At 43.1% G+C, this 13,506-nt stretch overlaps 3 protein-coding genes and 1 long non-coding RNA gene across 5 annotated transcripts; 2 read left to right on the top strand and 2 right to left on the bottom strand.

The window, feature by feature from the left end:
• Positions 1–136: 136 nt before the first annotated feature.
• LOC135615595 (pirin-like protein) lies at positions 137–1,983 on the bottom strand. The gene is made up of 7 exons (XM_065114338.1): positions 1,580–1,983; positions 1,450–1,499; positions 1,328–1,366; positions 1,205–1,233; positions 1,047–1,109; positions 864–967; positions 137–792 (listed from the first exon to the last, which is right to left on the bottom strand). The coding sequence occupies exons 1-7, from the start codon at positions 1,855–1,857 to the stop codon at positions 303–305; spliced, it is 1,053 nt and encodes a 350-aa protein (XP_064970410.1). The 5' UTR covers positions 1,858–1,983; the 3' UTR covers positions 137–302.
• Positions 1,984–3,269: 1,286 nt separating this feature from the next.
• LOC103977114 (large ribosomal subunit protein eL32z) lies at positions 3,270–5,810 on the bottom strand. 2 transcript variants are annotated; one of them, XM_009392536.3, is made up of 4 exons: positions 5,704–5,810; positions 5,357–5,448; positions 3,681–3,862; positions 3,270–3,569 (listed from the first exon to the last, which is right to left on the bottom strand). In XM_009392536.3, exons 2-4 carry the CDS (start codon positions 5,444–5,446, stop codon positions 3,440–3,442), a joined length of 402 nt encoding a protein of 133 aa, XP_009390811.2. In that variant the 5' UTR covers positions 5,447–5,448; positions 5,704–5,810; the 3' UTR covers positions 3,270–3,439. The 2 variants fall into 2 exon arrangements, with proteins under 2 accessions (XP_009390811.2, XP_009390810.2); XM_009392535.3 differs by having other exon boundaries at positions 5,607–5,766.
• Positions 5,811–6,350: 540 nt separating this feature from the next.
• Positions 6,351–9,175, top strand: LOC135636437 (cation/H(+) antiporter 15-like). The gene is made up of 3 exons (XM_065148127.1): positions 6,351–6,585; positions 6,662–7,660; positions 7,738–9,175. Exons 1-3 carry the CDS (start codon positions 6,367–6,369, stop codon positions 9,097–9,099), a joined length of 2,580 nt encoding a protein of 859 aa, XP_065004199.1. The 5' UTR covers positions 6,351–6,366; the 3' UTR covers positions 9,100–9,175.
• Positions 9,176–9,476: 301 nt separating this feature from the next.
• LOC108952268 (uncharacterized) lies at positions 9,477–12,234 on the top strand. The gene is made up of 2 exons (XR_001976965.2): positions 9,477–10,078; positions 10,315–12,234. It is a non-coding gene; the product is annotated as an uncharacterized LOC108952268 (long non-coding RNA).
• Positions 12,235–13,506: the final 1,272 nt, after the last annotated feature.

Raw genomic sequence — 13,506 nt, forward strand, 5'->3', positions numbered from 1 at the left:
AATGTATCCCAAAACTTAAGTTTTGGGATCAACTGATCAAACCATAAATGTAATAGTACTTCTATTTATAATATTTTAAATAAACAATAAATAAATTATGTTTATGAGTCTCGATTAATCGAAATAATAATAATAATAATAATAATAATAATCAATATTTTGATTAGATGTATTGAAACCGTGTACATGTTCAAAAGTAAACAATGACTTCGATCCGAGAAGACACGACGCACAATCTGATGAATGGCGTTGACTCTGTCTGCATCCTTATTCTCGCCTCTTCCCACCTCGATGCACTGCATTCATGGGTGAGACCGCCAATGCCGCGCCTTCTCAAACCCGTTCTTGTGGTGCTGGTAGTCCTCGAAGGCCCTCCGGATCTCCGCCTGCGTGTTCATGACGAATGGCCCATGCTGCACCACCGGCTCCCCCAGCGGCTGCCCTCCTAGGAGGACAAACCTAAGGGGCCTCGCCGACGGGTTTCGGACGATGAGGCCGTCGCCCGGGCCGAGCACCAGCGCGTGGTGGCTCGTCGCGGCGGTTGCGTCCTCCGGGCCGCCGAATAGGCCCTCGCCCTCGATGATGTAGGCGAAGGCGTTCCAGGAGTCGGGGATGGGCTGGTCGACTCGGGCGCCGGGCTGCAGCGTGAAGTCGAGGTACATGGTGGGCGTCCTGGTGTAGACCGGCGAGCGGACGCCGAAGGACTCCCCGGCTATGATCCGGACGTCGACGCCGTCCTTCTCCACCCTGCTTATGTCCTTGCTCTGGAGCTCCTGGTACCTCGGCTCCATCCTTTGAGGACATCACTGTGTTAGCATCTCAGTGACTACCGATGAAGCGAACAAGGATTAGAGTTGGATTACATCTTGTCTTTGGAGGAGAGGTTGATCCAAAGCTGCAATCCTTTGTTTTCTCCCTCTGCAGCCGGCATCTCTGAGTGAACAATCCCTCTGCCAGCAGTCATCCACTGAAGGAGGAGAAGAGGAAGAAGACAGCCAAGATGCGTCAGAATGTGTAGATTAGAATTGATCTGCTCTGGAAATCACCTGTAGATCTCCAGCTCTGATGGTGCCCTTGTGGCCAGCGAAATCTTGGTGAGTGAAGGCTCCCTGGATGACATGGTTCCAGTCAATATCATATCGCTTTCTATTTCTTTGGAGAGATAAGCATTTCCAGACAATTAGTCTATCGAGAGAATTACTACCTCCAGCATGTACGTGACCGTCTCAAAACCTGCAGAGGAATCACCTCCAGGAGATGAGATCATAGGAAAAAAAAGGGGTAGAAATCGAGAGTAAATGGAGATCAAATGAAGACAAGGTGAGACCTCTGTGAGGGTGATCTGGGAATCCAGCAGGAGCAGACACTGCGACACCACGAAAAGAAAGAGGTTGACAACCCATGACAGGTCGATCACAGACAAGAAGAGGCGGAGAGAGGAAGTCAAACCTGTGAACTCATCCAACATGAGGAACGGATCCAGGCTTCTGAGTTCTGCCCTGGAGATCGATCCGGATCAGGAAACAAGCAGTGGCAGAAGGAGAAGAAGAGGAGGAAATGGATCAGGAATCATCATCACCTTCCGATGCTTCTCCTGACGGTGGCCCCGACTCCTTCCGGCTGCGACCTGGCGAGGACCTTCTTCACCACCTGCCGAGGCTTCTCAATCCTCGGGGTCTCGTGGTCTCCCATCTTCTTCTGGCTGCTGCTGGATTTGGCCTTGGAATCGAGGTCGTCGAACGAGGAGGAAGACCACAAGGCGAAGATGATGAGGTAGCAAGCGAAGAAGAAGATGGCTCGTTTGATTGGTGATGATGGAGATCTGACGCGGAGGAGGCTGGAATTTATAGAAGCCATCTCATGATGATCTAAAGTGCATGCATTCGAAATGGCTACGCCTTCTCTTCTCCGCTCAGAGAAGCGAGGCCAACCTTGGCAAGAAGTAGAGGGCGAGGAAGCGATGGGATCGGGTGCTGCGTCTGGCGGCGGCGTTGGACCGGCTCTGCGGTCGCGTAAGCCTCATGTCAGCATGACGTAGAGCTCCTTCTATCACGTGCCCCACGTGAAAAGAATGATGGAAAATAAAATAATTTTATGTGCTTTATAACTATAATTAATACTTAATTATTTATATGGGATATATCATATCCCATCTCTTTCCATAAGCTTTATTAGGTTCATATTTCTCATACAAATTTTTATGGTGCACTTTGGGGACTTATTGGAGGTCTAATTAGTTGATTGGTTGGTATAAATCCTAAATACTTCATCTTCACCAGAAGGCTCAAATTTGCTCTTCTATGATCTGATACATTCTTTTAGTCCAAATAATTTCATGATTGGGAGTATTTGGAAGTATGATATCCAAAATATATGTCCATTATTACCTAAATATTTTTGGCAGGGGCTTGAATGCCTTCATATGATTGATTGACCATAGGAGAAAATGGAGGATGAACCTCCTATCTATTAAGAGGAATTGATAAGCAATTATGATTCTGAAATATCAGGTCATAAAGGCCTCCTACTTTGAGAAGAGGGTGGTGGATGTGTTTTTGTGAGGAGAATTTAAAGTAATTATAATTTTTATAGTACCAAGTTATAAGGCCTTTTCTTGGATTGAGGAACAACAAAATTGAATTATATATAATATATAATCAAAAAAATAAAAAAAATTTGAGATGGAAATTGGTGCTATTATTAAAACATATGAATAATATATATAATGGTAATATTAATTGAATTTATTTAATATGATTAAAGGCTTCTTCACTTTTGTTTGTATCCATAAAATCCAATCAAACCCTATTTAGATTATCCCATAACACTTTCTTGACATCATGACTCTAATTTGATGGCACATGTGATCAAATATTAATTTTATATTGTATACATGCAATTTTGAATGAATACATAGTAAATATAGTATTTTGAATGAATGAATATTTTTATAAAGACAAAACTATTTATAACAAATGTATGCCTTATTAGGAAAATATATATATAATGCAGTTGTCATTGCATGTGATAGGCGGCATGCTTTTGCTCCTCCTCATAATGCAGCATAATGTATAATGCTCGCCCAATTTGACATGACTACAATCTTTTGGAGTATAAAATTATTTTTCCTTGTGTAAGTCGACATCAATAACAAGCCATCGAGGCATGTCTCCATGCCTCGGAGGAAAAAGAATGTCTAGAAGTTTCCAGCTAAAAGATTTCATGTGGATTGACATTCTTCAGATCCTGTAAAAAACCGAGTTCCAGAATAACCAAAATTAAGTTCGGAATTTAAACTCGAGATAATTTACCATTCATGCTAAACAAAATCTTGTTACTATGACTAATTACCAACCAACACAAACGGGTGCTCAAACAAGCTGATAAATCAAAATGTGCTAATATAAGTTTGCTTCAAGCTGGACAACTAAGCATTGGCTCACTCATCCTCCTGACTGCGCAACCTTGCTAGCTTGTTGGTAACAACAATGTCAAGTTGGGTGGCTCGCTCAACGATCAACTTGCGCCTCCTTGTCGAAACATTGTGAGCAATTTCTGCACAGTAGGTCCTGAGAGAGAAATTAAGAAACACATTTTAAAACATGAATACATGTGACAACATGTTGACATGCTATATCAATATCTTGACCGAGGATTGAACAATGTATAAAGGAGTCCACCTGTTGTGCATCACGAGCAACTCCAACTCGGAAACATTGTGAACCACAAACTTCTTGAATCCGGTGGGCAGGTAATGGCGTGTCTTCTTGTCAGAACCATACCCAATATTTGGCATCAAGGTACATCCTTTAAACTTTCTTCTCACACGAGAATCAATACCCTTAGGTCTCCGCCAATTTGGCTATCACCATAACATTCAAATCATGAGAAATCTGACCAGTTACAGCAAGCATATATTATGACTTAAAATAAGCAATCAGTAAAAGCAGTGAAGGAAATAAAGTTGTAAAAAAGGCAAAGCATCAAATCCTTGCTGGTTAAAGTTGGCTAAAGTAATTGTACATACCAAATTCCTGATGAGAAAATTTGTACACTAGCAATATAAGACAGACACTGTCAGGTCCTCCAGAAGACAAATACAACATAATGAAATCATACATCTCATCATGAAGATTTTCTTCAAGCCTAGTTCTTACATCAATAAGCAAAGCTGACCATTTTCTCTCTTACATGCATGCTTTGGTTTCCAATATGTACAGGAATGCTAAATAATTGTGTTCTTGGAAATCCATAGTTCATATAAGAAAAAATTTAATATCAAAATGGGAAAAGAGAAAACTAGAATCCCCTTAATTTTACTCAGCAACTTACTTCAAGGCTCAGGGTTGTCTGAAATTGGAATTTTACATTTTTTTGTAGCCCATAAGAGTAATCCAACTAAAGATAACTCCATGATCATTAAGAGGAATGTAGCCATCATCCTAATAAAGAAAAAATTTAAGCCAAAACTTCTGCAACCAGTCTAAAAGATCTTATACTTTAAATCTGGAGTAGGTATAGTCATTCAGAGGTCACTTAAAACAATAATTCCTTTTTCAAATTGAATAAATTCCAATAGATTTCTGGAGTTATATGCTGATAGAATCTCTCTTCAGTCAGACAACTAAGCCAAAGATGAAGGAATCAAAACTAAACTGTGCACAGCAAAAAAGGAGATTATATGATAAAAGGTGGAAAGACACATTTCGAGGTTTAGCAGGTGTACAGCAGGGAAACAATAGATAGTTCATCCATAGAGATCGAGAAGATCTGGCTGACATGGATGTATGAAGAAAGAACACATCTCTCCTACTTCCAGGGAAGTAATCACATTTTACCTTTACAAGACATTTCAGCCTATTTTACCAACAGTTCAACTACAAAACAAGCCATCTAGAAAAATATGGACCACTACAATTAGCCACAGAATAGTTTTGAAATTTCATGTTATTTAGCAATCCATTGTTTCATAAATCTCATCCATGGAATTACAACCTGAAACACAAGCCGTCTAGAAAAATATAGACCACTTGTATTAGCCACAGAATAACTTTGAAATTAGGATGTCATTTAACCATTGTTTCATTAATATTTTCCAAGTAATTATAGTTAAAGCTAATTATTTTAGATCATCCCAAACAAGGGGGAAAAAACATAACCAAGTGACACTGATATAAAAGGCAGCACCCTGTAAGGCAGAAGCAGTAACCTAAAGCACGATCTACGAATCAAATACAATGCATCAATAAAACTTCAACTATCAATACTTTACAGCAAAAACAATAGATTTACAATAACAATCAAGCCTATACTTTAAATCTTTACATTTTATGGAAAACAAGGGTTCAGTTTTTACCTTCACGCAGATCTTGCGGTCGCTCTGGGGCCTCTTGAACTTCTTGACGCGCTTCTTGACGATCTTCTTCGTGAGCAACGGAACCGCCATTTCTTCGCAAGGTCAAAAAAAAAGCGTCAGCTTCTTTTCCAAACCAAAACAGTAAATCATCCCCGACAGTCCCAACCAGATCCAATTTTTCGATCACTCGAAACATCGCAAGAAGCAGAAATATAACACGACATCAGAGACAACAATCACACAAAATCACCTCAAATCGGCTCAAAGAGTACCGGATTACGCTCAATACTTAGAGAACCTGAACCCTAGAAGTGATGTGAAGGAAGAAGAAGCCAATGGTGGCTCACCTCCGCGTTCTCGTTCTCGAACCCCCGCCGAAAGCCCTAACCCGCACTGTCAGAAGGTTTAATAGGGGACAAGTCTGGTGTGAGTTTGATACACCTATAGGTGTTTGCGTTCTCCTGGAGGCATCGTCTAGTGGCTGGCTGAATCGACGCCATAAATAATACGGATGACGTGGTCTGCAGTGAAGGGCCCACAGATGGATCCCACAAGAACGGGATTCCGATTATTTGAAACGTTTTTATGTGAGCATGGCGTCATAATTCTCATAAAAATCCCGAAAATAAAAAAGCTGGTCTTTTTTAGTCTTACTGGCATTCTATTTGTCTTTTTTTTCGTGCAAAATACTCCTTTTTTTAGATGAATATTCTTTTAAAAAAATAAGGCGTTCTATATATATTTTTGATAGAAAAATCGTCCTCAAATTTATATATAAATACGGATAAAAAGAAAAAAAAGGGTAGAATGTGTGACTTTTCTAATACAATAAAGTCAAATCTTGGGTTAAGGAGCCCGGTCAACCAATCAAATAATAGATAGATTCTCGTCCTTTGGTCAAAGTCAAATCAAGCACTCGGTTGACCTTTTCCCTTCATCATCACGAAGCCTTCTTCTCCGGTTCTCTTTGTTCCTCCTCCGACTCACATTTGGGAATGCCATGATCGAAGATGGTGACTGCACCAACGAACATAACCGATGACACAGGCACTGTCGTGTGCTTCGTCTCGACGATGACCTGCACCAACGGCATCTGGCAAGGGCTGAATCCTCTTTCCTTCTCCCTCCCTCTCCTCATCGTCCAAAATCTCGTCATTGTGTTGGTCACCCGCGTCGTCGCCCTCCTCCTGAAGCCTTTCCACCAGCCTCGTCTCCTCGCTGAGATCATCGTAACTCTTTTGCGTCGTTCCTTCGAAGCATCCACCATCGCGGTAGTACTGACGCATGATCCTTCTGTTTCCATAGGGCGGCATCGTTCTTGGCCCGTCGGTGGCGGGCCAGATGGCGGTCTTCCGCGACGTCGTCTTTCCACCGAGGAGTATCCTGACGTTGCAGGGTTTGGGTCACCTCGGCCTTCTCTACTTCCTTTTCCTCGTCGGCGTGGAGATGGACATTGCTGTCATCGGCAGAACAGGGCACAAGGCGCTTGTGGTTGCAGCAGCCAGCATGGTCATCCCTTTCTCCATCGGCACCGCCTCCTCCTTCCTGCTCCGAAACTTCATCAGCAAGAACATCCACGAGGGAGCGTTTGTCCTCTTCCTGGGAGTCGCTCTCTCCGTGACCGCCTTCCCCCTGCTCGCTCGCATCCTTGCAGAGACCAAGCTCCTCAACTCGGAGATCGGAAGAATCTCCATGTCGGCCGCGATCATCAACGACCTCTGCGCATGGATCCTGTTGGCCATCTCCGTCGCACTTACAGGGCCCAGTGGGACCGCGCTGACACCCCTCTGGGTTCTACTCTCCGGCGTGGGCTTCGTCCTTCTCTGTCTCTTCTGCATTCGCCCGACCATGTGGTGGTTCATGCAAAAGCTACCCGAAGGCCAAGCAGTGAGCGACTTCCATGTGTGCCTCTTACTTGGCACGATGATGTTAGCAGCTGTGATGTCCGACGTCATTGGATTCCACTCTGCGTTCGGGGCGTTCGTCTTCGGCCTCGTGCTACCGAACGGTCCGGTCGGGGTGGCGTTGATCGCGAGGCTGGAGGATATCGTCAGCGGTTTGCTGCTACCTCTCTACTTAGTATCCAATGGGCTGAGCACGGACTTGTCCAAGGTTAGGGATGGGAGGACCGTGGCGCTCCTCGTCCTAGTGTTCGTGCTAGCGAGCATCGGCAAAATTGCCGGCACCGTCGTGATTTCTCTCTTCTACACCATGCCATTGCGTGAAGGTCTTTCCCTTGGTTTTCTGATGAACACGAGGGGGCTGGTGGAGATCATCGTCCTCAACATCGGAAGGGATATGGAGGTACGTTTCCTTGTTGATGGACGTATCGCCGTTGACTCCCCAAGAATCTGACTATTTGTTGTGCTAGTTACCATTAGGTTCTTGATGATGAATCCTTCGCCGTGATGGTCATGACCTCGTTGGTCATGACTCTAATGGTGACGCCGCTGGTGACGTATCTGCATCGGCCCTTACGTCGCCTCGTCGGCTACAAGCGCCGTAACCTGCAACGCTCGAAGCCCGACACGGAGCTTCGGGTGCTGGCCTGCGTCCACAACACCCGCAACGTGCCCTCCATCGTCAGCGTCCTCAACATCTCCAACCCCAGCAAGCGCTCCCCGATCTTTGTCTACGCCCTCCACCTTGTGGAGCTCACGGGCCGTGCCTCCGCCATGCTCATCGTCCACCACACCAAGACCTCCAAGGTCAACAACAACCGCAAGCCCGTCGCTTCGCTCATCGGCAGGCAAGTGCAGTCCGAGCACATCTTCCACGCTTTCGATAACTACGAGCAGCGCGTGGGTGGTGTCTCGGTGCAGACGCTGACCGTCGTCTCGCCCTACACGACCATGCATGAGGACATCTGTAGCCTCGCGGAAGACAAGCACGTCACCCTCATTATCCTTCCGTTCCACAAGCAGCAGACGGTGGACGGGGGCATGGAGCCGATCAATTCATCCATCAAGGTGCTCAACGCGAACGTGCTCAACGCGTCACCCTGCTCCGTCGGCATCCTCATCGACCGTGGGCTAAGCAGCAAAGCCCGGATGGCTCACGGCCAGCAGTACTCGCATCGCATAGCGTTGCTCTTCTTCGGAGGACCCGATGACCGGGAGGCGCTGGCATACGCGTGGCGCATGGCCGAGAACCCATCGATCAACCTCACCGTCGTTCGATTCATCGCCGGTGATCAAGCTGACGTACCACAATCCCCGGCCACCACGCCGCCGCCACCGACTGCACAAGACTCCAGGACCATTTCCATCGTCACCGATAGCACCCAGGAGAAGCAGCTCGACGAGGAGTACCTAAACGAATTCCTACTCGGGAACATCGGCAACGAGTCGCTGCTGTACACGGAGAAGGTGGTGAACAGCACGGAGGAGACGGTGGCGGCCATTCAATCGATGGAGAGCGTGCACGATCTGTACGTGGTGGGAAGAAGTCAGCGAGACGCCGCACTGACGCTAACAGCAGGGTTGACGGAGTGGGCAGAGTGCCCGGAGTTGGGGCCGATAGGGGACTTGTTGGCCTCGTCGGACTTCGCGACGACGATATCGGTGCTGGTGGTGCATCAGTACACAGGAGGGCCGCTCGGCAGAACTGGATCAACGACGACGGAGGGCTCAACGAGGCCAATGCAACGACGCAACGGTAACGAGAGCCAAAGGTTGTCGACGGCGTCCAGGGCGCGGCAAGCGATGCCACCTGAGCTCAGCGTCAGGCGGAACGGTAGATGAGTGGGTGCAGAAGATGTAGTGAGTGAGGTGTAGGAACATGCATCAGTTATGAGCATTTAGATTTTATCATTAGAGTTGCAGGACTTCCAACACCATTTCCACGTCTCGAAGAAGAAGAACTGGTGTTCTAAAGGAACAAGAAATAATTCTTTAATATGATTTAATGCTTGATAGAATGGTTGATCATCAATCCACCAATTACTTCAACTAGTTCTCCATCTCTACTCTTGGCGGCTTGTTCTAATCTCAAATCTATCTGTTACAGTATATATATATATATATATATATATATATATATATATATATATATATATATATATATATATATATATATATATATATATATATAAACTATCGTTATTATTACCACTGTCAAAGGAAGCCCCGTAAGCCCACCAAGTAGCCCCTCTCTTCTAACATTGGCACGGAGGTCGTGTACGCTCGCCGGCTGCCGTGGCGAAGCCCTCATCTGCTCCCTCCTCCCGACCCTGGAAGAGCATTTGGGATGAGTTAGGTTTAGGGATTTGATTCTTGATCCGTCTCAGGTTGCACTTTCGGATTGGTGGTTGACTGAAGCGGAAAGAGGATTCGAGGGGAGGAGAATAGCCGTCGACGGGTTTACGACGAGGTAATTCCTTCGGAGATGTTTGATTTGCACTCAAAAGAATGTTCTTATCCATATTGTATTGCGTGTTCTCGTCCCTTGGGAGAGTTCACTAATGAATTGGTCGTTCCTGTGATATGAAATTGGAAATTAACCCTTTCCTGTTCTTGGTGTTCGTGAAAGACACACTGCTTTGTTGTATTCTTATGAAAATTTCATGGTTTCCTTACCATATACGCAACAAGAGTCTTCAGATGTGCACCAACTGTGAAACGAGATGTTGCTCATACTCTTACGACTGCAGATGGGGTTACTGTTATAGTTCGGGGCATAATTAACATGACACGTTTACAAGATAATGGTTTTCCTCTGGAGGTGGGTGGATTTGTTTTACTTCGCTTTCTTGTATTCAATAAAATTGTTGATATCTTGCTATTCAGTAATGTCATGTCCTAACAGTGATTTCTTCTGCTTCCAATTAGTGTTATGTTTTTTGTATTTACATCTTGAATTACTTTGAACTTAGTCAACCAACAAAATTTGCCTGGAAATACATAAAAGCTGGGAGACAATTAGACCCTGTATAACCTTGTTTCTGTCAACTGTTTTAGGTGCAGCTAAAGGGTATTTTGCCATAAAAGCAACTCTTCAACATTGTTTCCTACGTATTTTGCCTATCGTATTATAGGTCTGCAGTCACTTCTTGATTGGATATCCATGCAATTGGAGTTAGTTTGTTCATGCTAATTTTTGCCTGAAATTTATGATGAGGTTACTGACTGTGAGTTGAATATTCAGGTACAAACTTTTTCGTTTCATTTAGCACCATACATATCTCATTCAAACATTGTCTTGATATTTGTGTAGTATCTCCATCATGAATGAAAACAACTTACTAAATTGGTTACTTGAATCAGTGTTTTCAATTGAATGATCAGAACATGTTTTGATATCCTAATTTGCTATATCGTGTGTGTATTCTTACATGCTGCATGGGAGAGTATGCAGTTTAGTAAATGGCTCATGACTAACATTCTGTTTTCCTTTTTTTTCTCCCTTGATTCCAGACCCAGTTTTGGATGTCCCACTAGCAGATGGATGTGTCAGTACCATATCACTAAATGGGTCTAGCTGTTCTGCATATGTCTAGGACCATCAGTAATGATGCATGAAAATTGGATCTTAAAATGATCTTTTGTCTTGCTTTTGAGTAATCTAATGTTGATGACTTCAAAAAAAAAATTAGATGGGATATATGAGATGGGTTTGAACACTACTCAACATAGTCTACTGTTAACATTATAAGATATTGACCTGTTCTTGTATTAAAACATTTCTTATTCGATCATCATTTTTGAGAAGTTGGATGCTGACTCCTCCATGGAGACAGGAAATCTAACTTGCAGCAAGTAATGCTGAGAAGCTTTACCAAATGCTGCATGATGAGACTAGCTTTTACATTTTCCTGAACTAAGCAGATTGTCAAAGTCATCTTAACAGCACATAAAGAGAACAGAAGCAAGTATGTCGTACCTTCTACTTAAGAAAGTAGAACCAATAGTTTAGTCTTTGTTGTTTCAGACTATCTAATATGTTAATTGATAAGAAGTACTTTGCTGGATGACAAGGAGCCTGAACTTGATCAGCCTGTCACATGCCATGCTTCAGTTATAAATTTAATCTTGCTTCGGCTGAATAGATAGCACTGTTATCTTATCCCCCACTCAGCTGTAACTGATTCTGGAGACTAACTGCCGAAGAACCACAATCCATCTTGTCAGTTTCCATCAGCTGTCACAATAATTCTTGGTTTAGATTGTTGCCTGAACCATTCTTCAGTATTTAGAAACTTTTGTTCCTATGGGGGCATAACTATGAGAATCCCGGTCACTTGTCTAATTCGATAATTTTGAGCAGCTTCTTGCATGTTGTAGTACCTTGTTGAAAACTTTCCTGCATATGCTGATATACTTAGTGATCAATTTTAGGCTTTAATATGTTGATGATCATATCTGGCACATTCCAGCTATCTTACATGGGTGGAACTGAACTTTCATTGATAACAATAAACTGCTTTGGTTATACTGAATCAGCAGTACCTGGATCTTTTCTTGTATTCTTTGCTGAGATGGATACTTTACCGGGTTATAGTATCTAAATATACCCTAATGACTGCAAGATGTCATCTTTTATGCTGCTATGGAGCAAATCAGAGCCCACAAGGAGGAGAAAAATTCTGTGAATACTTCATATTTGGATCACAAGTGAGCTTTATGTCCTGACGACCATTTCTAGTATTGAAGGATCCATCAGGAGCTGGTTTTTCCTGCAACACTTGACGTTGTAAGATCACCTGTCCAATGCCAGGAGCGGAACTCGATATCTAAGGGCTGGTTTTTCACCTTAGATTTGGCTCTTTTAATGTTTGAAAATCACGCAATCTTTCTTCGTATCCAATATAAACACATGTGTAAACTGTAAACATATAACAGCTTTCTTTTCTACACTTCCTAGTGCCTTGTTATGTTTCATCTCTAGTGGTCAACAAGTTGAATATGGGTCACTGTCTTTATGCCATCTTTAAGTTAGAACGGAATGCCAAAGTAGTGTCTCCAAAGTGAGAAAAACCTAAGAAAGGATCTACTAATCAATATTATCTCCATTAATCTGAGCTAATTCCATTTGATTAGCTCAATTAAATCTATGATAAGTTTAGAAGCAAAATAGAAATAGAATGCAGCCTAAATATTTGGAGACTGCTGTGAACTGTCTATATCCTGTGTCCTGTGCAGTAAGCTCCACTTCTATGGCTATCTCATCTGTGACTTTGTCATGGAACAGTTGCTGTGATGTGGTTGTCACATCTTGATTTTGCTCTGGCCACAAACAAAAGACGTGTTCTTGTCAAGCAGCTGATGTGCCAATTCATGTGTGAGTCATTTTCTCATGTGAACTTCACCTAAACATTCCATAATCATGCTTCAGCTCTGTCATTTTCTCATGTTAACTTATCTAAACATTCCGCGATTATGCTTCAGTCCTATCTTAATCAACAACCTGGTATCCTAATTATCTTCTAGACCTCTCAAAAGGCTCACTTTGGACATTAGGAGTGCCTTAAATGACTCTCATATCATGTTGCATAAACATGAAGTAACATGCAAATGACTTCAGTTAATTTGGTCTGAGGGTGATAGGGAGTTCCACTGCCAGTAGGTTGACAGTGATATCTGAACACTAGAGATGCAGATATCTCTCTCCTGGATGATCCTGGATAAAAAGGAAAGATGTAAAATAAAATTTCTTGTGTTTTTTTATTTTTTTGGGATGAAGTTTCAAGTTTTCAATGTTTAAGATATAAGATTTTTATGAGATGGAGTTTTAAATCCTCAACCTTTGATAAGTGCATATGTCGATTTTTTATTGGTTAAGAAATTGATCTGAGTCATGTCATTTGATCCCGTCATATAACTACTATAATCATAACCTGGAAATAAACACCAATGTGATGCTGAAGAGACCTAATTCAGTGGTTTTTTTCATGTCATGATCCAGAGTATTTATCCAAATTAATGTGCTCAATTCTACTTTTACTTTGGATGTGAAATTTAGCTTGGTGTGTCACAGAAGGTCGTCAGCAATCCTATGAAAAGCAATGACCTCTGTACTTCGATGCTACCATGTCTTCTTCCCTCCTCTGGTCTCTGGCATCATGTACAGGCTGCCAAGGATTTCTAGTAGTAGTTGCTGCGGGGGAGGCAAACATTCAAGTGGATCAGCATCCACTTCCCCTGCTGATATGG

The sequence above is a fragment of the Musa acuminata genome, chromosome BXJ1-3 (assembly GCF_036884655.1).
Source record: "Musa acuminata AAA Group cultivar baxijiao chromosome BXJ1-3, Cavendish_Baxijiao_AAA, whole genome shotgun sequence".
Taxonomy (NCBI): domain Eukaryota; kingdom Viridiplantae; phylum Streptophyta; class Magnoliopsida; order Zingiberales; family Musaceae; genus Musa; species Musa acuminata.

What these genes read in the sequence shown, in the direction of transcription:
- LOC135636437 (XM_065148127.1), top strand. Translation starts at nt 6,367, where the DNA reads ATGGTGACTGCACCAACGAACATAACCGATGACACAGGCACTGTCGTG. An exon ending in GTCTCCTCGCTGAGATCATC is followed by an intron (nt 6,586 to 6,661) that starts GTAACTCTTTTG and finishes CTGTTTCCATAG; the next exon opens with GGCGGCATCGTTCTTGGCCC. An exon ending in ACATCGGAAGGGATATGGAG is followed by an intron (nt 7,661 to 7,737) that starts GTACGTTTCCTT and finishes AGTTACCATTAG; the next exon opens with GTTCTTGATGATGAATCCTT.
- LOC103977114 (XM_009392536.3), bottom strand. Translation starts at nt 5,446, where the DNA reads ATGGCGGTTCCGTTGCTCACGAAGAAGATCGTCAAGAAGCGCGTCAAG. An exon ending in ACCGCAAGATCTGCGTGAAG is followed by an intron (nt 3,863 to 5,356) that starts GTAAAAACTGAA and finishes TTATGGTGATAG; the next exon opens with CCAAATTGGCGGAGACCTAA. An exon ending in TTGCTCGTGATGCACAACAG is followed by an intron (nt 3,570 to 3,680) that starts GTGGACTCCTTT and finishes TTTCTCTCTCAG; the next exon opens with GACCTACTGTGCAGAAATTG.
- LOC135615595 (XM_065114338.1), bottom strand. Translation starts at nt 1,857, where the DNA reads ATGGCTTCTATAAATTCCAGCCTCCTCCGCGTCAGATCTCCATCATCA. An exon ending in TCAGAGCTGGAGATCTACAG is followed by an intron (nt 968 to 1,046) that starts GTGATTTCCAGA and finishes CTCCTCCTTCAG; the next exon opens with TGGATGACTGCTGGCAGAGG. An exon ending in CTCTCCTCCAAAGACAAGAT is followed by an intron (nt 793 to 863) that starts GTAATCCAACTC and finishes ATGTCCTCAAAG; the next exon opens with GATGGAGCCGAGGTACCAGG.